Source organism: Hylobates moloch, unplaced genomic scaffold, assembly GCF_009828535.3.
Source record: "Hylobates moloch isolate HMO894 unplaced genomic scaffold, HMol_V3 SCAFFOLD_15, whole genome shotgun sequence".
Lineage (NCBI taxonomy): Eukaryota > Metazoa > Chordata > Mammalia > Primates > Hylobatidae > Hylobates > Hylobates moloch.
In genome coordinates, this window is record NW_026652290.1 from 49,647,222 (window position 1) to 49,670,592 (window position 23,371).

The following is a 23,371-nucleotide window of genomic DNA, read 5'->3' on the forward strand; positions in this document are numbered from 1 at the left end:
GAGTCTCACTCTGTCACCCAGGCTGGAGTGCTGTGGCATGATCTCAGCTCACTGCAAGCTCCGCCTCCTGGATTCATGCCATTCTCCTGCCTCAGCCTCCCGAGTAGCTGAGACTACAGGTGCCTGCCACCATGCCTGGCTAATTTTTTGTATTTTTAGTAGAGACAGTGTTTCACTGTGTTAGCCAGGTTGGTCTCGATCTCCTGACCTCGTGGTCTGCCCACCCCGGCCTCCGAAAGTGCTGGGATTACAGGCGTGAGCCACCGCTCCCGGCCAATTTAGGTTTTTAAAATGTGGATATGGGGTAATGAATTTGGATAGACATTTTTCCAATGAAGATATACAGATGGCCAGTAAGTACATGAAAACATCATCAGTCATTAGGGAAATACAAGTCAAAACCACAAGGAGGAGCTGGGCGAGTGGCGCTCACCTGTGCTCCCAGCTACTCAGAAGGCTGAGAAGGGCAACAGAAGGCTGGAAGGCCAGCCTGGGCAACATAGTGAGACCGTCTCTAAAAAAAAACCACAATTCACATTGTGGATGTGAATATAAAATAGTGCAGCCAGTGTGGAAAAACACCTTGAAAAACATTTTCTCGAAATGTTAGGCCGGGCATGGTGCCTCATGCCTGTAATCTCAGCAGTTTGGGAGGCCTAGGAGGGCGAATCACCTGAGGTCAGGAGTTTGAGACCAGCCTGGCCAACACGATGAAACCCTGTCTACTAAAAATACAAAAATTAACTAGGCATGGTGGTTGGCACCTGTAATCCCAGCTCTTGGGAGGCTGAGGCAGGAGAATCTCTTGAACCCAGGAGGCGGAGGTTGCAGTGAGCTGAGATCATGCCACTGCACTCCAGCCTAGGTGACAGAGTGAGACTCCATGATCAAAAAAAAAAAAGTTAGACATAGACTCACTGTATGAGCCAGCAATTCAACTCATAGGTATATACCCAAAGGAATTGAAAACAGGTATTCAAACAAATACTAGTACCCGAATGTCCCAACAACACTATTCACAGCAACCGAAAGGTAGAAACAACCTCAAGTATCCACTAAGTGATGGATGGATATTTAAAATGTGACGTAGCCACACAATGGAATATGTTTCAGCTATAAAAAGGAATGACTGCCAGGCATAGTGGCTCACGCCTGTAATCCCAGCACTTTGGGAGGCTGAGGCGGATGGATTGCCTGAGCTCAGGAGTTTGAAACCAGCCAGGGCAACATGGCAAAACCCCGTCTCTATTAAAAATACAAAAAAAAATTAGCCAGGCTTGGCGGCAGGCACCTGTAATCCCAGCTACTTGGGAGGCTGAGGCAGGAGAATCACTTGAATTGGGGAAACGGGAGGTTGCAGTGAGTCTGGATCGTGCCACTGAACTCCAACCTGGGTGACAAAGTGAGACTGTCTCAAAAAAAAAAAAAAAAAAAAAGGAATGACCTAGCCATTCATGTGGCAACATGAATGAACCTTGAAAACGTGATACTGAGTGAAAGAAGCCAGACGCAGAAGGCCACATATTGTAGGATTCTATTTACATGAAATATTGTGGGGCAGGCATGGTGGCTCACACCTGTAATCCCAGTGCTTTGGGAGGCCAAGGCAGGTGGATCACCAGAGGTCAGGAGTTCAAGACCAGCCTGGGCAACATGGTGAAACCCCACCTCTACTAAAAATACAAAAATTAGCTGAGCATGGTGGTGGGTGCCTGTAATCCCAGCTGCTTGGGGGGAGACTGAGGTAGGAGAATCGCTTGAACCCGCGAGGCAGAGGTTGCAGTGAGCTGAGAGATCAAGCTACTGCACTCCAGCCTGGGCAAGAGTGAGTCCTTGTCTTAGAAAAAAAAAAAAAAATTCTGAACAAGAGGCAAATCCTTAGAGCTAGGCAGCCACTGTTTCCCCGGGCTGTGGGGAGGGGCTGTGGGAGTGACTGCTTAATGGGAATGGGGCTTCTATTTGGGGTGATGGAAGTGTCCTTAAATTCCATTGTGGTGATGGCCATAAAACCCTGTAAATATACTAACATTCATTTAATTATACACTTAAAATAGGTGAATATTAGGATATATGAATTCTATCTCAATAAAACTTTTAAGAAATGTTTACTCAAACATTTAAAAATTTAGGACAAACTATTGATACATTTATTTAACAATTAGGACACACTGTTGATACATTTATCTAACAATATGGGCGAATATCAGAATAGTTTTCCTAGATGAAAGAAGCCAGGCAAAACAGAGTATAGACTGTACTTTCTTTTATGTAACATTCTAGAAAATACTATCCAATCTGTACTGATGGAAAGTAGATGGGTGGTTGCCTGGAGCCCCAGGGGCAGGGAGGGATGGGAGGGGCAGCTGGGAGAGATAACAAAGGAGAACCTTTGGGGGTGGCGGGTGTGTTTATTTCTTGATTGTGGTGATCTGGGTTTCCCATGTGTCTTTTACTTTTTTTTTTTTATATTTCTTTCTTTCTTTTGAGACGGAGTCTCGCTCTGTCGCCAGGCTGGAGTGCAGTGGTGTGATCTCGGCTCACTGCAACCTCCACCTTCCGGTTCAAGTGATTCTCCTGCCGCAGCCTCCCGAGTAGCTGGGACTACAGGCGCTCATCACCACATCCGGCTATTTTTCTGTTTTTAGTAGAGACAGGTTTCACCGTGTTGGCCAGGCTGGTCTTGAACTCCTGACCTCAAGTGATCTGCTCGCCTTGGCTGCCGAAAGTGCTGGGATTACAGGCGTGAGCCACCACACCCAGCCTCCCATGTGTGTCTTTATGTTCGAATTTATTGAATTGTACCCTTTTAATATGTGCAGTTTATTGCATGTTGATTATTATATTATTTATACCTCTGTAAAGCTGTTTAAAAAGAGTCAGTCTGGATGCTGAGTGGAAATGGCTTGGAGGGGTGAGAACTGGAAGTTGAGGAGTCAGTGGAGGTGGTTGCAGCCACTCAGTGGGAGATGACTCAGTTTGACTGGGGTGAGGTCTGTGGAGAGAGGCAGGTGGATGACGTGTGCTTTGGTGGGACCCATAAGACCTGGGGATGGATCTGATATTGGGGGTGGAATAAAGGTAGGAAAAATAGGTGATTTTTAGGTGTTTTGCTTGAGCAGAGCTCTGTCTTTATCATCTGTTTATCTAAAATAGACTAGGAATGAGGGAAGACTCGGGGAGGGACACGCTTTAGGAGTAGGGGATCACATGTCCCACATTGGAAATCCTGTGTGAGGTGTGTGAGGCATCCAGGTGGGTGGAAACTTGGTGCTGGGAGAGGTTGGGACGCATCAGCACGCACATAGTGTTTAAAGCAGGAGTGCAGGCTGAGAGCTCCCGAGGTCCTAGACCCAACCTGGAGAGGTCAGGAGAGGAATAGACGGGGAGTCTGGGCCAGGTGGCTGGCGGGGATCAGGAGGCCAGGAGCGCAGGCTAGGACCCAGGATAGGGGAGCCCAGGAGAGCTGGCATGACCAGCTGGGCTGAGTACCTGTGGGTGAGGATGGTGAGATGGGCATTGGACAGAGGGACACGAGGGTCTTTGGTGACAAGGAGCAACTTCTGTGGAGTGAAGGGGCAGGCCCAGTCTAGAGTGGATTGAAGCAGGAGCAGGAGGCGAGGGAGTGGAGTCGGCGGGTGGAGGCAGCTTGTCGGGGACATTCTGCTTCGAAGGGAGCAGCTGGAGGGTGGGGGTCAAGGCTGTGTGTGTATATATCTAAGGCGGAAGTGCCAGCACACGTTTGAATGAGGAGTCATGGAGGAGGATAGCAAGCGGGCATTCAGGAGGTGCCAGCACGTGTTTGAGGATCGTGGAGGAGGATAGCAAGCGGATATTGCAGGGCATAGTGTCCGTAAAGGGCAGAAGGGGAGGATCCAGGGCACAGGTGGAGCCCAGGAGAGGGGAGTGTTGTGGCTTCCTCCTATGCAGCAGGAAAGGAGGAAAAAGTGAGCCCGGCGGCAGGCGAGTCTCCAGATCCATGATGAGGTAGGCTTGAGGTGGCTTCTCACCCACAAGAAGGTTGAGGAAATGGGGCGGGTGTGTCCTGGCTGTGCCCAGAGCACCAGAGAGGGCATTGGAGAGAGCTGCCAGGCAGCTGCAGGCCCTGGCTTGGTGTCAGGAATTGAAGGTGAAACAAGTCCAACCGATGATGTGAATTTCCTTCTCCAGCAACATTCAGTTGCTTGGGTGCAGGTGGGAGCAGTGGGATAGCTGGGCTCCTTCAGGGCCTGGCGAGACAGGCCTGGGTGGAGGATGAGAAGCACAAGCAGAGGATGGCAGCGAAGGCTGGGCCCCAGCTGGATGAAGGCAGGCCACCAAGCTGGGATGAGGAGGGTGTCTCCACGAGGCTGAAGAGTTGAGTGCAGGATGAGAGGACGCATTTGCTGAGGCGTCGTGGGTGGTGGCCAGGGAGGCAAAGCCTGAGAGAAGGATTCGGGGGCGATGTGATTCCAAGCTCTGGGGGTGACAATAGGAGAGGTATTGGAGGTTGGGTGTTTGGAGGTGGAGAGGAAGGTGTTTGGAGGTGGGGAGGGTTAGGAACTGAGCGACAAGGTGTTGGATCTGTACCTGTGCACACACATATATGTGGACATGTGTGTGTCAAGTCACTGAGGATGGTGATAGAGCAGGAGTGAAGAGGATGGTCAGCCAGCGAGCAGGGTGCATAAGGGACAGTAACTGGCAATGGTAGGTGACAGTGGCTAGGAAGGGCTGCAGGGGTGTGCTGTAGGGTGTGGGCATTGGCATCAGGGATCTGGAAGGAGCAGTGGAGAAGGCAGACGCCGCCCTCACCTGCCATCTCTGAAGTCTCGGGGGGGGTGAGGAAGAGGCAGCTCTCACTCAGAGGCGAGTTGGGGAGGTGCGCCCTTTGTGTGAGGCCAGTTTTGGTTGGGGCAGGAGTGAGGATGCTGGGGAGAGGCTGAGTCTTTAGGAGAGGGGATGGCGTGGTTGGTGGAGGTAGTGCCAAGTATCAGGTAATGAGAGGGCTCACCCTGTGCCCAGGGGCCCAGGAGTCTCACCTCTGCCTGTTGGGGGACGCGTTTGCCAGAGAGAAAGTGTCAGCAAAGTGCCGTCTTCCAGAGGCTCAGCAAGATGCGCAGGAGGCACAGGCTCCAGTGGCGAACGCCAGGCTCATGAGGGTGTTTGGGACCAGGTGGCCCCATTAGTGAGGGCTGGGACCCTGTGAGCATGAGGGCGCAGGCACCTGGGAGGCTGTTTGGGTCAGCTCTCCCATGGAACTGCGAGCCTGGGGATGTTGCGCTCCTCACACGGAGCCAAGCCAAGCCTGTCTTTCAGGGACTCGATCACTGCAGGGCTCAGCCCGGCATGGAGTAGGCTCCTTCTCTGTGTTCCCCAAGCCAGGGGACTTGCACGCCAGAATCCTTCTTCCTCATGGATTTCTCGACTTACCACTCTGCATTGCAGGAGGCTCTCCAGTCAGATGTCCAGCCCAGGGCTGGCTGCCCATGGTCAGGGCAGGGTCATGTGGCTGCCCAGGGCCATGGGATAGGGCAGACATGTGAGGCTGACGCCTCTGGTGTGGAGATAGTACAGGGGAGTGGGTCTCCCACAGCAGGGGAAGGGTTCAGACTCAGAGGGTCTAGCCCTGTGAAGGCAGGGCAGGTGGTGAAGACCTCGGGGTGGTGAAGTCGTGGGGCTGCAGGCTCAATCTCCTTTCTCTTGTTGACAGCACTGACGTCTTCATCTGCACAAGCCCCATCAAGATGTTCAAGTACTGTCCCTATGAGAAGGTAAGGTGTGCATCTGTTCAGCTGGGCCCTTACCCCATGCATCACAGGTGAGGGGTATGGGGCTCAGCCTGCCCATGGAAAGGGGATGGACCCTCACAGCACTCCCCAACCTCTGTGACAGCGGCTGCTGCTCCCTAAGGCCCTCTCCAGCCCCAGCCTGAGGCTCTAGATGGGGCCTCTTATGACGCAGGTTCTCCAGGAGGGATGCCTTTCACTGTGTCAGGTTAGCCTGGCCCAGAGCAGGCCTTTGAAGGGTGAGAACCGTGCCTGGGGAGGGCCTGGAGGCACATGGATGCATTAACATGAAAAGTCTTAAAAAGGTGAGGTGGGTAAAGTTCATTTTGCTATATACTCACTTTATTATCTTTATTGGAAAGAATTAGAATTGCATGAAATTGAGACCTTTCTGGAAATTGAGAACTTGCAGTTGCCAAACCCAGAGGAAAGGTCTGTGGCCCTGGAGGAGGGCACTCGTGCCGGAGGGGTCAGGGCCGGCCCTCCTTGGGGACGTTGGAGCAGCTCTTCCCGAGCTGAGGAAGGCAAGATCTTCAGTCCAGAGCCCCTCCTGCTCTGGGAGTGTCAAACCTTCAGGCATGAGTTCTTTCATGTTCTTCACATGACCTTTCCTCTCTGGATTCCCTTTTCTGTTGAGACAGAGTTTCACTCTTGTTGTCACCCAGGCTGGAGTGCAATGGCATGATCTTGGCTCACTGCCAAGATCACTGGGTTCAAGCAATTCTCCTGTCGCAGCCTCCTGAGTAGCTGGGATTACAAGTGCCCACCACCACATCCAGGTAATTTTTTTTTTGTATTTTTAGTAGAAACGGGGTTTTGCCATGTTGGCCAGGCTGGTCTCGAACTCCTGAGCTCAGGTGATCTCAGGTGATCTGCCTGCCTCAGCCTCCCAAAGTGCTGGCATTATAGGTGTGAGCCACCGTGCCTGGCCTGGATTCCATATTTAAGTGAAATTCATGGTCAGGCGCGGTGGCTCACACCTGTAATCCCAGCACTCTGGGAGGCCGATGCAGGTGGGTCACCTGAGGCTGGGAGTTCAAGACCAGCCTGGCCATCATGGTGAAACACCATCTCTACTAAAAATACGAAAATCAGCTGGATGTAGTGGTTCATGCCTGTAGTCCCAGCTACTCGGGAGGCTGAGGCATGAGAATTGCTTGAACCCGGGAGGTGGAGGTTGTAGCGAGCTGAGATGGTGCCACTGCACTCCAGCCTGGGTGACAGAGCGAGACTGTCCCCCCACAAAAAAACTTAATAAAAAAAAAAGAAATTCACACATTCAGCCAACATAGTGTGCCCTCTGTGTGCTCAGTTGGAATCACACTTGCTGAACAGTTGCTCTGGCATTATGTGGGTGCTTGGTGCCCACTGTTTCATCATGTCCTCATGACACCCTGACATAGATGACAGGGTTCCCTAGTTACCCTGACATCCCTCGTGTTTTTAGAGAGTGGGTCTTGTTCTGTCACCCAGGCTGGAGTACAGTGGCCACTCACAGGTACCATCCCAGCTCACTGCAGCCTCGAACTCCTGGGCTCAAGTGATCCTCCCACCTCAGCCTCCTGAGTAGCTGGGAACACAGGCGCACACTGCGCACCACGCACCACCATGGCCGGCTTTCGCTGACCCCCTTTTAACATGCTAGGAGCACGAGTTCAGTTATACTCAGGAGAGAGGAGTATCTTACCTGCAGCCAGTCAACGTGGATTCAGAGTGAGGGCCGGGCCCACTGTTTCTGGTTGAGCAGTGATCCCAAAAGGAGTCCTCAGACCAGAGTCAGCATCCCTTGGAGACTCCTTAGGAGTGGACATTTTCAGCCCCACCCTACACCTTCTGAATCAGACACTCTGGGAGTAGCAATGTGGGCCTGATGAGCTCGCCAGGTGATTCTTATATACCCTCAAGTTTAAGGATGGCAAGACTGGAGTCACTATTTCAGCTGGAGTTTCACTGGGTGGCCACAGTGGTTGACCAGCAGTTGTGGGAGTGAGATGAACAACATGGCCTCATTCATCCGTTCCTGGGGATTTAGATACCGTCTTTGTGCCGGCTGTCCCACCGGTGTTTCCTTGGCCCGGGACTGCCCTCTGAGCTCCAGACACTCAGACCCAATGTATCTGTCCCTGGGTTGCTGGTTTCCTTGTGCATGTCCTTCCTTCCCTCCTAGTGGATGGCAGTGCTGTCTGGTGGCCTCAGGTCAGAAATCAGGGGCCGTCCTGATGACGTCTTCCTCTAAGCCCTCACTTCCAGCCTGTTGGTGAGTCCCATGTCCTGTGGGACCGATTTTGAAAACGCGCCTGGCACCTGTCTGCTTCTCTCTCTTCTCATTGCCAGCACCTTGGCATTTACTCCCAGTACAGCTAACGGGGCTTCCTAAACTGCCTGCTCCTTTCAGTTCCATGCAGGCTGACAAGGCCTCTCACACAGCAGATCATGGCAGCTCCTGACTTGAAACTTTTGAATGGTTTCCCTTTAAAAACCACATACACCCTCCTGAGCATGACCTGCAGGGCCTGCCTGCCTCTCCACCCACTGTGCCCTCCTCTGTGTGTGCTTCTCCAGCAGCTTTTGGCTTGGAATGTTCTCCTCCCACCCCCAGGCCTGGTGCCTTCTTGTCCACGAGGCCTTGGCCCAGAAGTCTCCCCACATTTCGTGACTGTCATATTAAAGTGTATTCTTTCTCCATCTTGTTTTTTGGATAACACTTCCCACCACTTGAAATGGGTTTGTGTTTTCGTCTGTGGCTTGTTCTTGGTCCATCTCCTGACTGGGCTGGGACCTGTGCAGGCTGGGCTCTCACCCTCCTGCCCACTGTCAAGCCCAGCACCCTGCGCAGGGTGGCACGCTGGCAGGACTCAGCGTTTGTTGTTAAATGAGTAGATTCATTTGTCCAACAGAGTTATTAAACACCTGTGAGTAACAGTGCTTGCCATTCATTTGACACCTTTGATACGCCAGGCAATGTCCCTTTATTCTCGCTTTTGAGGTTTACAACAGCTGCCTGTGAAACAAGAAAACTCTTCTGATTTGACAGATGAAGAAACTGAGGCTCAGAGGGATGAGGCAGCTCATTTACCAGGTCTGACGCTTGGCCAGCCAGTGAGGCCTTCTCCGGGTCTGCCTGTCAAGAGCCTGTGCCCACCGCCAGTGTGTTCCCGTGGAGGTAGCGTGCATTCACTGGAGAGGATTTGGAAACAGCGCACATTTAAGAGGAAAGGGGTCAGGACCCCAGTCACAGCAACATCAACAGGCTCTGGCTCACTTGAACAAAGGCAGAACTGATTAGAAGGATATTGCTTTGCTCAGGGAATCAAAGGGGAAGCCCAAGGAAGCAGGCCTCAGGCTGCAGGGGCAGAGTCCTCAGACCATCTCTCCAGCAAACAGCCCAAGACGCTGGAGCGCCCTTTCTCCATCCTTGGGTTTCATTGCCCAAGATTCCTAGTCCCCAGGAGAGGGAGGCCCATCAGCTGAGCTTGGGTCGCACACCCAGCCTTGGGTGCCCTGAGGGACTGTCCTAAAAGGCTGCAACTGGTGGCAGAGGCGTGGCTTCCCAGAAGAGTTAAGATGCTGTTGCCAGAAGAAGGGGCACACTAATGGTGGATGTCCTGATCAAACTAAATGAAAGACCAGAGGCAACAAGAATCCATATCTACAATCCCACCACCTGGAGAAAGATGCTGTTAGCACTTTGATCTGTTTCTTTCTAGTTTTTTATGGGGGAGTGGGGGAGACAGGGTCTCACTATGTCACCCAGGCTGGAGTGCAGTGGTGCGATCTTGGCTTACTGCAACATCCACCTCCCAAGTTCAAGCGATTCTCCTGCCTCAGCCTCCTGAGTAGTTGGGATTACAGGTGTGCACCACCATATCTGGCTAATTTTTTTTGTATTTTTAGTAGAAACAGGGTTTCATCATGTTGGCCAGGCTGGTCTCAAGCTCCTGACCTCGTGATCCACCCGCCTTGGCCTCCCAGAGTGCTAGGATTATAGGTGAGCCACCGCACCCAGCCCTCCTTTTTCTTTGATGTGTATTAAATATAATACATGTATTTTAACAAACCTTTCATCCAACATAGTTATCCTTTTCTGCTTATTAATATATTTTTAGCCTTTTTTCTGTCATCAAACACTTCAGAAACATGATTTTTTTTTTTTTTTTTTTTTTTGAGACAGGGTCCAGCTCTGTGGCCCAGGCTGAAGTGCAGTGACACGATCTTGGCTCACTGCAACCTCCGCCTCCTGAGTTTAAGTGATTCTCGTGCCTCAGCCTCCCAAGCAGCTGGGACGACAAGTGTGTGTCACTATGCCTGGCTAATTTTTTATATTTTTGTTTTGTTTTGTTTGAGACAGAGTCCCACTCTGTCGCCCAGGCTGGAGTGCAGTGGTGCAATCTCAGCTCACTTCAACCTCCACCTCCCGGGTTCAAGTGATTATCCTGCCCCAGCCTCCTAAGTAGCTGGGATTACAGGTGCGTGCCACCATGACCAGCTAATTTTTGTATTTTTAGTAGAGACAGAGTTTCGCTATGTTGATCAGGCTGGTCTCAAACTCCTGACCTTGTGATCCACCCGCCTCGGTCTCCCAAATGCTGGGATTACAGGCGTGAGCCACTACGCCCGGCCAATTTTTTGTATTTTTAATAGTGATGGGGTTTCACCATGTTGGCCAGGCTGGTCTCAAACTCCTAGCCTCAAAGTAGTCTGCCCACCTCAGTCTCCCAAAGTGCTGGGATTACAGTTGTGAGCCACTATGCCCAGCCAGAAACATGATTGTTAATAGCTGAAGACGTCTTGTGAGTAAGCCTTTGTATGGTCATGTTCTTAGGGTGAATTCCAAGAAATACAATTCCTGGGTCACGCGAGGAAAGGTAGGGTTCGGGTATATCTCACGTAGAAAGTTGTATTCATTTCCACTGTACCAGCCTTGGGCAGGGTCCTTTCCTCCTGCCGGGGGCTAGGCTGGGCCACATAGGGTCAGTCAATAGAGGAAGCGGGCCACTGAACAAACACGAAGACGGGAAAGTGCGCAGCAGATTTGAGGAATTCAGGGTGAATTTTTTTGGCTGGTGGCTACAGGGGCTGGTTGGGAGTGGAGTTGGGCCGGGTGAAATGGATTGGTTTATCCAAATCTCCCAGCTGTCCTCATGGTTTAGCCACACCACCACCTTTAACCCTAGAACTAAGACAAGGGGAGAAGTGTGGGGGAGAAGTGAGTAATGTGAAGGTTGCTCCAAGCACCCCCTCGCCCACCGTTTGTGCCCCTCCCACCCCTATAGACTGGTACTTCTTCCCTGGCTGAGGGCAGGCAGGTATTAATGGTTCCTCTGTTCCATGCCTGGGGGAGGCAAGGAAGGCTGGAGATGGGTCCAGGGCACATCTGCACAGGACAGAGGTCTCCTCCATGTTAGCCCTGGTCTAGGCTTAGGCCCCAGGGCACTCACAGTTCCTTCCCTAGCTCCTGTCCACTGAGTAAGATCAGCTTTTGTTGCCAGAAGTGGAAACTTTTCTCCTTGGTTGATTTTCTTTCAAGACCCAGTCAGAGGATGGGAACCTGACTGCTGTGAGGTCTCTCACTTTATCACCACATGGAGGGAGTGGAATTGGGTTACCTTCAGGTTGCCAGAACCTTCTTTCTAGCTGGAAAGAAAGTTTCCCAACATTCGAAACCCAGATTGCTCAGTAATAGTTAACAATAGCCAAGCTGGTAGTATACATCTCCAAGGGCTTTCCTTGTAGTGATCCATTTAGCCTTCATAGTAGCCCTACAAAATAGGTATTTTTTTTTTTTTTTTTTTTTTTAGATGGAGTCTCGCTCTGTTGCTCAGGCTGGAGTGCAGTGGCATGATCTCAGCTCACTGCAAGCTCTGTCGCCCGGGTTCATGCCATTCTCCTGCCTCAGCCTCCCGAGTAGCTGGGACTACAGGTGCCTGCCACCACGCCCGGCTAATTTTTTTGTATTTTTAGTAGAGACGGGGTTTCACTGTGTTAGCCAGGATGGTCTCGATCTCCTGACCTTGTGATCTGCCCGCCTCGGCCTCCCAAAGTACTGGGATTATAGGCGTGAACCACTGCGCCCGGCCTCAAAATAGGTATTTTTGTTATCCCTGTTCTACAGATGGGCAGACTGAGGCACAGAGAGTTGAAGCTCAGGGTTAGCGGCCAGAAAGTGGGGAGTCGGACTTCAGAGCCCATGCTCTGCTCCTCGGCCTCACTGCCTCTTCTTGGACTCCCTGACTCGAAACTTAAGCAGCATGACCTGTACCTTTTCACCCCCCAGAGAGATTTGAAAATCCATGGCAGATTCTTCATGAACAGGCATGGCATTTTACTCTGAGATTTTCCAGTTCAACAAGGGGAGTAATCAGAAGCCAAATTAAGGGAAGGGCTTGGGTATGAAGGGAAATGTGCTCTTCTGATTTGAAGTCTGGTTTCCAGATGACATGTCTGCCCGGTTCGATGTTGATTTTTAGAATAAATGTCAAAAATTCCCACTTCAGGCCGGGTACAATGGCTCACGCTTGTAGTCCCACCACTTTGGGAGGCGGGCAGGAGGATCACTTGAACCCAGGAGTTCAAGACCTGCCTCGGCAACATGATGAGACCCCATCTCTACTAAAAAAAATTAGGCAGGTGTGCTGATGTGTGCCTGTAGTTGCAGCATTGTGGGAAGCTGAGGTGGGAGGATTGCTTGAGCCTGGGAGGTCAAGGCTGCAGTGAGCTATGATCATGCCACTGCATTACAGCCTTAGTGACAGAGTAAGTCCCTGTCTCAACAACAAAACAAAACAAAACCCACTTCTAGCCGGGTGCGGTGGTTCACACCTGTAATCCCAGCACTTTGGGAGGCTGAGGTGCACAGATCACGAGGTCAGGAGATCAAGACCATCTTGGCTAACATGGCGAAACCCCGTCTCTACTAAAAATACAAAAAATTAGCCGAGTGTGGTGGCGGGCGCCTATAGTCCCAGCTACTCGGGAGGCTGAGGCAGGAGAATGGCGTGAACCTGTGAGACGGAGGTTGCAGTGAGCTGAGATGGTGCCACTGCACTCCAGCCTGAGTGACAGAGCGAGACTCCGTCTCAAAAAAAAAACAAAAAAACAAAAACCCACTCCTTAATTGAGCCTCTTCCTCTAACCTGAAATAAAAGCGTAGACTTTTTTTTTTTTTTTTTTTTAGACAGAGTTTTGCTGTTGTTACCCAGGCTGGAATGCAATGGCACGATCTCAGCTCACTGCAACTTCCGCCTCCTGGGTTCAAGTGATTCCCCTGCCTCAACCTCCTGACTAGCTGGGATTATAGGCATCTGCCACCATGCCCAGCTAAATTTTATATTTTTTGTAGAGACGAGGTTTCACCACATTGGCCAGGCTGGTCTCGAACACTGTGCCTGGCCAACATAGACCATTTTTTTTAACTTGAGATAATGAATTACATTTCTTTGCTTTCTTTTTTTTTTTTTTTTTTTTTTGAGACGGAGTCTCGCTTTGTCACCCAGGCTGGAGTGCAGTGGCATGATCTGGGCTCACTGAAAGCTCAGCCTCCCGGGTTCACGCCATTCTCCTGCCTCAGCCTCCCGAGTAGCTGGGACTACAGGCACATGCTGCCACACCCGTCCAATTTTTTGTATTTTAGTAGAGACGGGGTTTCATCGTGTTGCCCAGGCTAGTCTCGAACTCCTGAGCTCAGGCAATCGCCTGCCTCAGCCTCCCAAAGTGCTAGGATTACAGGCGTGAGCCACTGTACCCGGCCTTCTTTGCATATTTTACATTGAATTTCCAATTGCTCCAGTACATTTTCCAGTTACTCCCTGTAGGACTTATGCTAAAAGACTTGGCACTTTCTCTTGGCATGTAAAGAAACCCTAGGTTCTTTTGGGGATGGCACGGGGGCCACACTGCCAGCATTCAGGAGCTTGCCCTGGAGCTCCTGAACCCGTCTCACCCCTGCCATCTCAGTGGGGCTCATGGTGTTTTTCTTGGCGTGTTTCTGGCCCATACCAGTGTTTATTTTAAAAATTGTTCATGCTAATTGGCATGGAGTTTCTTTTGGGGTGATGAAAACATTCTGGAATTTAGGTAGTGGTAGTGGTTGCATAACGTTGTCAATACACTAAAGACCATTGAATTGTAGACTTTAAATTGGTGAATTTTATGATATGTGAATTACATTTCCAAAAAAAAAAAATAAAATTGGCTGTTCAGATGGCTAATAATTCCAAAGCTAACTCACTCCTTCTAGTTAGATCTGGCCATTTCATCATTGTAATAGGGATTGTAGACAAAAGTGCATGATCCCTTTATTTATTTATGTAATTTTTTTTTTAAAGACAGGGTCTTGCTGTGTTGCCCAGGTGGATTGTAGTCGATTGATCATAGCTCACTGCAGCCTCTAACTCCTGGACCATCGTGCCTGGTCATAATACCTTTAAAGTGTCCTAGATCAAGCCATTCATTTTGAAAACCTCCAGTTTTATGGTATTATTTTTCTTTTTCTTTTCTTTTTTTTTCTTCGAGATGGAGTCTCGCTGTGTCGCCCAAGCTGGAGTACAGTCGCGGGATCTCTGCTCACTGCAAGCTCCGCCTCCTGGGTTCATGCCATTCTCCTGCCTCAGCCTCCCAAGTAGCTGGGACTACAGGTGCCCACCACCATGCCCGGCTAATTTTTTGTATTTTTAGTAGAGACAGGGTTTCAGTGTGTTAGCCAGGATGGTCTTGATTTCCTGACCTCGTGATCCGCCCACCTCGGCCTCCCAAAGTGCTAGCATTACAGGTGTGAGCCACCGTGCCCGGCCTATGGTATTATTTTTCTAACAGTGTCATTCACCCAACTCCACACCTGCATACCCCACCCTCCTTGATTTAAGGCCTGTCTTGGGATCTGCTCATCTGAGTAGAGCAGGACTCTGTCCCTTCCAACATTTTGCCTGCCAGGGACCGTGTCTAGCTCATAGGTCTCTATTTCTGATGTATGCATTTGGTCATGGGCCTGTGAGCCACGCGGAGCAGGAAGGGCAGGGAGGTGGGGTCGAGAGCTGCCAGCCATCTGCCCCTCTGATCTTTTCTAGCACTGTCCTCTGCCAGCATCCCCCTTTACTCCTATGTCTTCTTGGTAATCACTGAACTCTTTGCTCTCGAGGTGGTTCATGGACTTCCTGCCTGCACTCCTAGGTCTTGGAGAGAGGGCCTCCCCTGGGAGTCCTGCCAGTAATTCTTTAGCTACATGTAGTTTTAGGTTCCATGGCAGGCATTTTTCCTGATTCTGGTTTAGAATGACAGCACCGCTTTATGCTTGGATACCTTTACATTCATCTGGGCTGAACTATTTTCTCCCCAGAGCTTTCAGGAACCAAAATGGTAATCAGGTGATGAGCAGCCCTTCTCCTTCCAAACTGCTGTTGTTAAACTGCTGCTGATAAACCTAACAGACCCTTGTCAGGCAAATCTGAGCTGAAGGCACAATGCCCCCACCAGTGTGCACATTATTATAGCTGATGAACCCACCTCAGCACACCATGGTCACTCAGAGCCCATAGTTTACATCAGGGTTCACTCCTGGTATCCTGCGTTCTATGGTATTGATAATCGGGGAGGCTGTGCGTTGTGTGGGAGCGGAGGGTATATGGGAACTCTGTACCTCTGCTCAATTTTGCTGTAAACCTAAAATTGCTCTAAAAAGTAAAGTCTCTTAAAAAAAATCCACAGTGAATGAGAGTCCCTCTTGCTCCATATCCTTGGCAGCATTTGGTATTGGTAGGGCTCTGGATTTTGGCCATTCTCATAGGCATGTAGTGGTGTCTGGTTGTTGTTTTAATTTGCATTTCCTTGATTAATGATACTGGACATCTTTTTAAGCAAGTAGCCCTTTGTTTATTTTCTGTAACGAAATGTTCAAGCCTTTTGCCTCGTTTCTCATTGAGTTGTTTGTGAGTTGTGAGAGTTCTTCAGACATGCTAGAAACAAGTTCTTTATCAGATAATGTGTTTTACAAATATTTTATCCCAGTCTGTGATTTGTATTTTAATTTTCTTTTTCTTTTTTGAGAGACAGGGTTTTGCTCTGTCACTCCAGCTGAAGTACAGTGGCATGATCACGCCTCACTGCAGCTGTGACCCCCTGGGCTGAAGTGATCCTCCCACCTTAGCCTCCTGAGTAGTTGGGACTATAGGTGTGTGCCACCATGACCAGCTAATTTTTAAAACAATTTTTCTTTTGTAGAGATGGGGTCTTGCTGTGTTGTCCAAGCTGGTCTTGAACCCCTGGACTCAAGCAATCCTCCTGCTTCAGCCTCCCAAAGTGCTGAGATTACAGGTGAGTTTTCTCAACAGAGTCTTTAGAAGAGCAGAAGTTTTATACTTTTAGATTTTTTATTTAGGTTATGATCCATTTGTTTTTTTGAGACGGAGTTTTGCTCTGTCTCCCTGGCTGGAGTACAACGGCATGATCTTGGCTCACTGCAGCCTCCGCTTCCCAGGTTCAAGCAATTCTACCTGCCTCAGCCTCCCGAGTAGCTGGGATTACAGGCACCCACCACCACGCCCAGCTAATGTTTTTTTTTTTGTTTGTTTTGTTTTTTTTTTGAGACAGAGTCTCACTCTGTCACCCAGGCTGGAGTGCAGTGGCACAATCTCAGCTCATTGCAAACTCTGCCTCCCGGGTTCATGCCGTTCTCCTGCCTCAGCCTCCCAAGTAGCTGGGACTACAGGCGCCCGCCACCACACCTGGCTAATTTTTTGTATTTTTAGTATTTCACGTGTTAGCCAGGATGGTCTCCATCTCCTGACTTCATGATCCGCCCGCCTCGGCCTCCCAAAGTGCTGGGATTACAGGCGTGAGCCACCAAGCCCGGCATGTTTTTGTATTTTAGTAGAGATGGAGTTTCACCATGTTGGCCAGGCTGGTGTCAAACTCCTGACGTCAGGTGATCCACCTGCCTTGGCCTCCCAAAGTATTGGGATTACAAGCGTGAGCCACCATGCCTGCCTCGTTTTGAGTTAATTATCATATATTGTAGGAGGTAAAAATGGAGAGGTTTTTTTTTTTTTTTTTTTTGCTTATGGATCCAGTTGTGCCTCTGTTGGAAAGGCCACCCTTTCTCACTGAAGTGTCATGGTAGCCTGAGGTCCATTTCTGGAATGTATGCTGCTTCTCTGATCCAAGTGTCCCACTAATGTAAATACCACACTGTCTCAGTTACTGTCATTTTTTTGTTTTTTTTGAGATGGAGTCTTGCTCTGTCGCCAGGCTGGAGTGCAGTGGTGCGATCTCGGCTCACTGCAGCCTCCTCCTGGGTTCAAGTGATTCTCGTGCCTCAGCCTCCTGAGTAGCTGGGATTACAGGCACACACCACCACACCCAGCTAATTTTTGTATTTTTAGTTGAGACAGAGTTTCACCATGTTGGCCAGGATGGTCTTGATCTCCTGACCTTGTGATCCGCCCACTTTGGCCTCCCAAAGTGCTGGGATTACAGGCGTGAGCCACTGTGCCTGGCCACTGTAGTTTTATAGTAACTTTTGAAAGCAGTGTGAGTTTTCCAAAATTATTCTTCATTTTAAAAATTGTTTTGGCTATTCTGGGTCCTTTATATTTCTATAGAATGTTTAGAACAAGCTGGTCAGTTTCTACAAAGAACCTGGTGAGAATTTGATTGCAAGTGCATTGTAGCTATAAAGCTTAACAATATTGGGTCCTCTGATCCACAAGCACATACACATCCTCATTTATGTAGGCCACCTTTACCTTCTGTCAGCAATGTTTTGTAGCTTTCAGTGTACCAGTCTTGCACATATTGTGTTAAATTTATCTCTATTTCATGGTGTTTTTTTTTTTTTGGCATAGAGACTATCTTTATAAAAATATTTTAAAATATTTTATAGTGGTAAATACACATGATAAAATTTATCAAGTATACAGTTCAGCTTATTTCATTTTTAATGCTATTATAAACTTTGTTTAATTGCAATTTCCAAATATATAGAATACAAGTGATTTTTTTTTTTTGAGATGGAGTCTTGTTCTGTTGCCCAGGCTGGAGTGCAGTGGCACGATCTTGGCCCACTGCAAGCTCCGCTTCCTGGGTTCATGCCATTCTCCTGCCTCCGCCTCCCAAGTAGCTGGAACTATAGGCGCCCCCCACCATGCCTGGCTAATTTTTGGAATACAAGTGATTTTTTAATTTTAATTTTTAATTTTTGTGGGTACATAGTAGGTGTGTATAGTTATGAGGTACATTAGATGTTTTGATACAGGCATGCAATGTGTAACAAACACATCAGGGCAGTTGGGGTATCCATCACCTCAAACATTCAATCCTTTTTGTTATAGACAATCCAATTATATTCTTAGTTGTTTTAAAATGAACAATTTTTTTTTTTTTTTTTTGAGATGGAGTCTCTCTCTGTCACTCAGGCTGGAGTGCAGTGGCACGATCTTGGCCCACTGCAAGCTCTGCCTCCTGGGTTCATGCCATTCTCCTGCCTCCGCCTCCCAAGTAGCTGGGACTATAGGCGCCCCCCACCATGCCCAGCTAATTTTTGGAATACAAGTGATTTTTTAATTTTAATTTTTAAATTTTGTGGGTACATAGTAGGTGTGTATAGTTATGAGGTACATTAGATGTTTTGATACAGGCATGCAATGTGTAACAAACACATCAGGGCAGTTGGGGTATCCATCACCTCAAACATTCAATCCTTTGTGTTATAGACAATCCAATTATATTCTTAGTTGTTTTAAAATGAACAATTTTTTTTTTTTTGAGATGGGAGTCTCTCTCTGTCACTCAGGCTGGAGTGCAGTGGCACGATCTCTGCTCACTGCAACCTCCACCTCCTGGGTTCAAGCAGTTCTCTTGCCTCAGCCTCCTGAGTAGCTGGAACTACAGGCACATGCCACCATGTCCAGCTAATTTTTGTATTTTTAGTAGAGATGGGGTTTCACCGTGTTGGCCAGCTGGTCTCTAACTCCCGACCTCAGGTAATCCACCTGCCTTGTCCTCTCGAGGTGCTGGGATTACAGGCATGAGCCACCACTCCTGGCCATGAACAATTAAATTATTTTTTATTATAGTCACCCTGTTGTGCTAGCAAATACTAGGTCTTATTCATTCTTTCTATTTTTTTGTACCCATTAACCCTCTTCACTTCCCCTCTAGATACTCCTCCACTCCCCTTCCCTGCCTCTACTAACCATCCTCTTACTATCTCCATGAGTTCAATTGTTTTAATTTTTAGCTCCCATAGGTAAGTGAGAACATGTATAGCCCTTTCTGTGCCTGGCTTATTTCACTTAACTTAATGACCTCCAGTGCCATCCATGTTGTTGACAACGACAGGCCCTCATTCTTTTTCTTTTTTTGACAGAGTCTTGCTCTGTCACCCAGGCTTGAGTGCAGTGGTGTGATCTCTACTCACTGCAACCTCCGCCTCCTGGGTTCAAGTGATTCTCCTGCCTCAGCCACCTGAGTAGCTGGGACTACAGGCATGCACCACCACACCTGGCTAATTTTTGTATTTTTAGTAGAGATAGGGTTTCATCATGTTGGTAAGGCTGGTTTTGAACTCCTGACCTCTTGATCCACCCTCCTCGGCCTCCCAAAGTGCTGGGTTGCTCTCATTCTTTTTTATGGCTGAATAGTTGTTGATTGTGTATATTTACCACATTTTTAAAATCCAGTCATCAGTTGATGTACACTGAGGTTGCTTCCAAATTTTGGCTATTGTGAATAGTGCTGCAATAAACATGGGAGTGCAGGTATCTTTTTCATATACTGATTTCCTTTTTGGGGGGGGTATATACCTAGGAGTGGGACTGCTGGATTTTCAGAGGAACTGCCATTATATTCCTACGAATAGTGTACAAGGGTTTTATTTTCTTCTTGTCCTCTCCAGTGTTTGTTATTGCCTGACTTTTGGATAAAAGCCATTTTGACTGGGGTGAGATGATATTTCCTTGTAGTTTGATTTGTGTTTCTCTGATGATCAGCGATATTGAGCACCTTTTTATATACCTGTTTGTCATTTGTATGTCTTTTGTGTTGTTGAGACAGGATCTCTCTCTCTAGCTCAGGCTGGAGTGCAGTGGTGTGAACATAGCTCACTGTAGCCTCAACCTCCTGGACTGAAGCTATCTTTCCACCTCAGCCTCCTGAGTAGCTGGGAATATGGGTGTGTGCCACCAAGCCTGACTAATTTTTTTTTTTTCTTGAGACTGGGTTTTGCCCTGTTTCCCAGACTGGTGTACAAGTGGTATAATCATGACTCACTGCAGCCTTGACTTCCCAGGCTCAATCAGTCCTCCCACCTTAGCCTCCCAAGTAGCTGAGACTACAAGCTTGTGCTACCATGCCTGGCTAATTTTTGTATTTCTTGTAGAGATGGGGTCTCACTATGTAGCCCAGGCTGGTCTTGAACTCCTGCCCACCTCAGCCGCCCAAAGTGCTGGGATTATAGGTGTGAGCCATCACATGCAGCCACCATATGTCTTCTTTTGAGAAATGTCTATTCAGATCTTTTGCCCATTTTAAAATCAGGTTATTAGATTTTTTTCTATAGAGTTGATTGAGCTCCTTATATATTCTGGTTATTAATCCCTTGTCAGATGGATAGTTTGCAAATACTTTCTGCCATTCTGTGGGTTGTCTTTTCACTTTGTTGACTGTATCCTTTGCTGTGCAGAAGCTTTTTAACTGGATGTGATCCCATTTGTCCGTGTTTGCTTTGGTTGCCTGTGCTTTTGGGGTACTATTCAAGAAATCTTCATCCAGACCAATGTCCTGGAGAGTTTCCCCAATGTTTTCTTTTAGTAGTTCTTGTATATGGCAAGAGATAGGGGTCTAGTTTCATTCTTTTGCATATGGATATCCAGTTTTCCAGTGCCATTTATTGAAGAGACTGTTCTTTCCCCAGTGTGTATTCTTGGCACCTTTGTCAAAAATGAGTTCAAGTTAGATATATGGATTTATCTGTGGGTTCTGTATTTTTTTTTTTGAGATGGAGTCTTACTCTGTCACCCAGGCGGGAGTGCAGTGGCACCATCTCGGCTCACTGCAATCTCTGCCTCCCGGGTTCAAGTGATTCTCCTGCCTCAGCCTCTGGAGTAGTTGGGACTACAGGCATGTGCCACCACGCCCAGCTAATTTTTGTATTTTTAGTAGAGATGGGGTTTCACCATGTTAGCCAGACTGGTCTTGAACTCCTGACCTCAGGCTATCCGCCCGCCTCGGCCTCCCAAAGTGCTGGGATTTCAGGCATGAGCCACTGCACCTGGCCTGGTTCTGTATTCTTATCCACTGATCTATGTGTCTGTTTTTATGCCAGTAACATGCCATTTGGGATACTGTAGCTTTGTAGTATAATTTAAAGTCAGGTAATGTGATTTTTCCAGTTTTGTTCCTTCTGCTTAGGATAGCTCTGGCTATTCTGGAATTTTTGTGGTTCTGTGTAAATGTTAGGGTTGTTTTTTCTATTTCTGTGAAGAATGTCATTGGTATTTTTTTTTTTTTTTTTTTTTTTTGAGATGGAGTCTCACTCTGTCACCCAGGCTGGAGTGCAGTGGCATGATCTCGGCTCACTGCAAGCTCCACCTCCCAGGTTCACACCATTCTTCTGCCTCAGCCTCCCAAGTAGCTGGGACTACAGGCGCCCACCACCACACCCAGCTAATTTTTTGTATTTTTTAGTAGAGATGGGGTTTCACCGTGTTAGCCAGGATGATCTCGATCTCCTGACCTCATGATCTGCCCACCTCGGCCTCCCAAAGTGCTGGGATTACAGGCGTGAGCCACCGCGCCCGGCCTGTCATTGGTATTTTAATAGGGATTGCATTAAATCTGTAAATTGCTTTGGGTAGTATGAACATTTTAACTATATTTATTCTTCTAATCCATGGACATGGAATGAATATCTTTCCACTTTTTGTGTCTTCAATTTCTTCTATCAGTGTTTTATAGTTTACAGCGTAGAGCTCTTTCATTTGGGTTAATTCTTAGGTATTTTATTTTATTTGTAGCTATTTTCAATGGGATTCTTAATTTTTTTCAGGATTGTTCCTGTTTTTTTCAGATATTGTATCCTGCAACTTTGCTGACTTTATCAGTTCTAGTAGTTTTTTGGTGGAGTCTTTAGGTTTTTCCAAATACAAGATCATGTCATCTGCAAACAAGGATAATTTGACTTCTTCCTTTCCAGTTTGGATGCTTTTTATTTCTTTCTCTTGTCTGATTGCTCTAACGAGGACTTCCAGTACTATGTTGAATCACAGTGGTGAAAGTAGGCATTCTTGTCATGTTCCTGGTCTTAGAGGAAAGGCTTTCAGTTTTTCCCCATTCAGTGTGATACTAGCCATATATAGGTCTGTCATATATGGCTTTTATTATGTTGTGGTATGTTCCTTACATACCCAGTTTTTTGAGGGTTTTTATCATGAAAGGATACTGAATTTTATCAAATACCTTTTCAGCACCAATTGAAATAATCATATGTTTTTTGTCTTTCATTCTGTTGATATGATATATCACATTAATTGATTTGCATTTGCTGAACTATCCTTGAATCCCTGGGATAAGTCCCACTTGGTCATGCCAGATGATCTTTTTAATGTGTTGTTGAATTCCATTTGCTAATATTTTGTTGAGGATTTTTGCATCAGTATTTATCAGTGATATTGGCCTATAGTTATCTTTCTTTTTTTTTTTTTTTTGATGTGTTTTTGTCTGGTTTTGGTATCACGGTAATACTGGCTTCACAGAATAAGTTTGGAAGTATTCCTTCCTTCTGTATATTTCTGAATAGTTTAAGTAGGATTGGTATTAGTTATTTAAGTGTTTGGTAGAATTCAGCAGTGAAGCTATTGGGTCCCGGCCTTTTCTTTGCTGGGAGACTTTTTATTATGGCTTCAGTTGTTGTTACTTGTTATTGGTCTGTTTGTTTTGGATTTCTTCATGGTTCAATCTTGGTAGATTGCATGTATCTAGGAATTTGTCCATTTCCTCTAGATTTTCTAATGTATTGGCATGTAGTTGCTCACAGTAGCCACCAATGATCCTTTAATTTCTGTAATATCAGTTGTAATGTTTCCTTTGTCATCTCTGATTTTATTTATTTGGGTCTTCTCTCTTTTTTTCTTAGTCTGGCTAAAGTTTTGTCATTTTGTTTACCTTTCCAAAAAACCAACTTTTTGTTTTTTTTCACAAAACCAATCTTTTGTATTTTTTTATTTCATATTCATTTATTTCTGCTCTGATTTTTGTTATTTCTTTTCTTTCTTTTCTTTTTTTCAAATTTTGAGACGGAGCCTTGCTGTGTCGCCCAGGCTGGAGTGCAGTGGCACAGTCTCGGCTCACTGCAACCTCTGCCTCCTGGGTTCAGGCGATTCTCCTGCCTTAGCCTCTCAAGTAGCTGGGACTACAGGCAGGTGCCACCATGCCCAGCTTATTTTTGTTTTTTTAGTAGAGACGGGGTTTCACCATGTTGGCCAGGCTGGTCTCGATCTCCTGACTTTGTGATCTGTCTGCCTCGGCCTCTCAAAGTGCTGGGATTATAAGCGTGAGCCACCATGCCTGGCCTGCTCTTGTTTTTCTGTTTCTTTAGGATGCATCATTAGGTTGTTTAC

The 23,371-nt window shown here is 47.5% G+C and overlaps 1 protein-coding gene across 2 annotated transcripts in view; it reads left to right on the forward strand.

Annotated features, from left to right (window-relative positions):
* The window catches only part of NT5M (5',3'-nucleotidase, mitochondrial), a 44,586-nt gene that overhangs the window by 13,813 nt on the left and 7,402 nt on the right, over positions 1 to 23,371 (forward strand). For both annotated transcript variants that reach the window (XM_032177622.2, XM_032177621.2), the window contains exon 3: positions 5,690 to 5,750. In XM_032177622.2, coding sequence (XP_032033513.1) covers positions 5,690 to 5,750 — 61 coding nt within the window. The remainder of the gene's footprint in view (positions 1 to 5,689; positions 5,751 to 23,371) is intronic.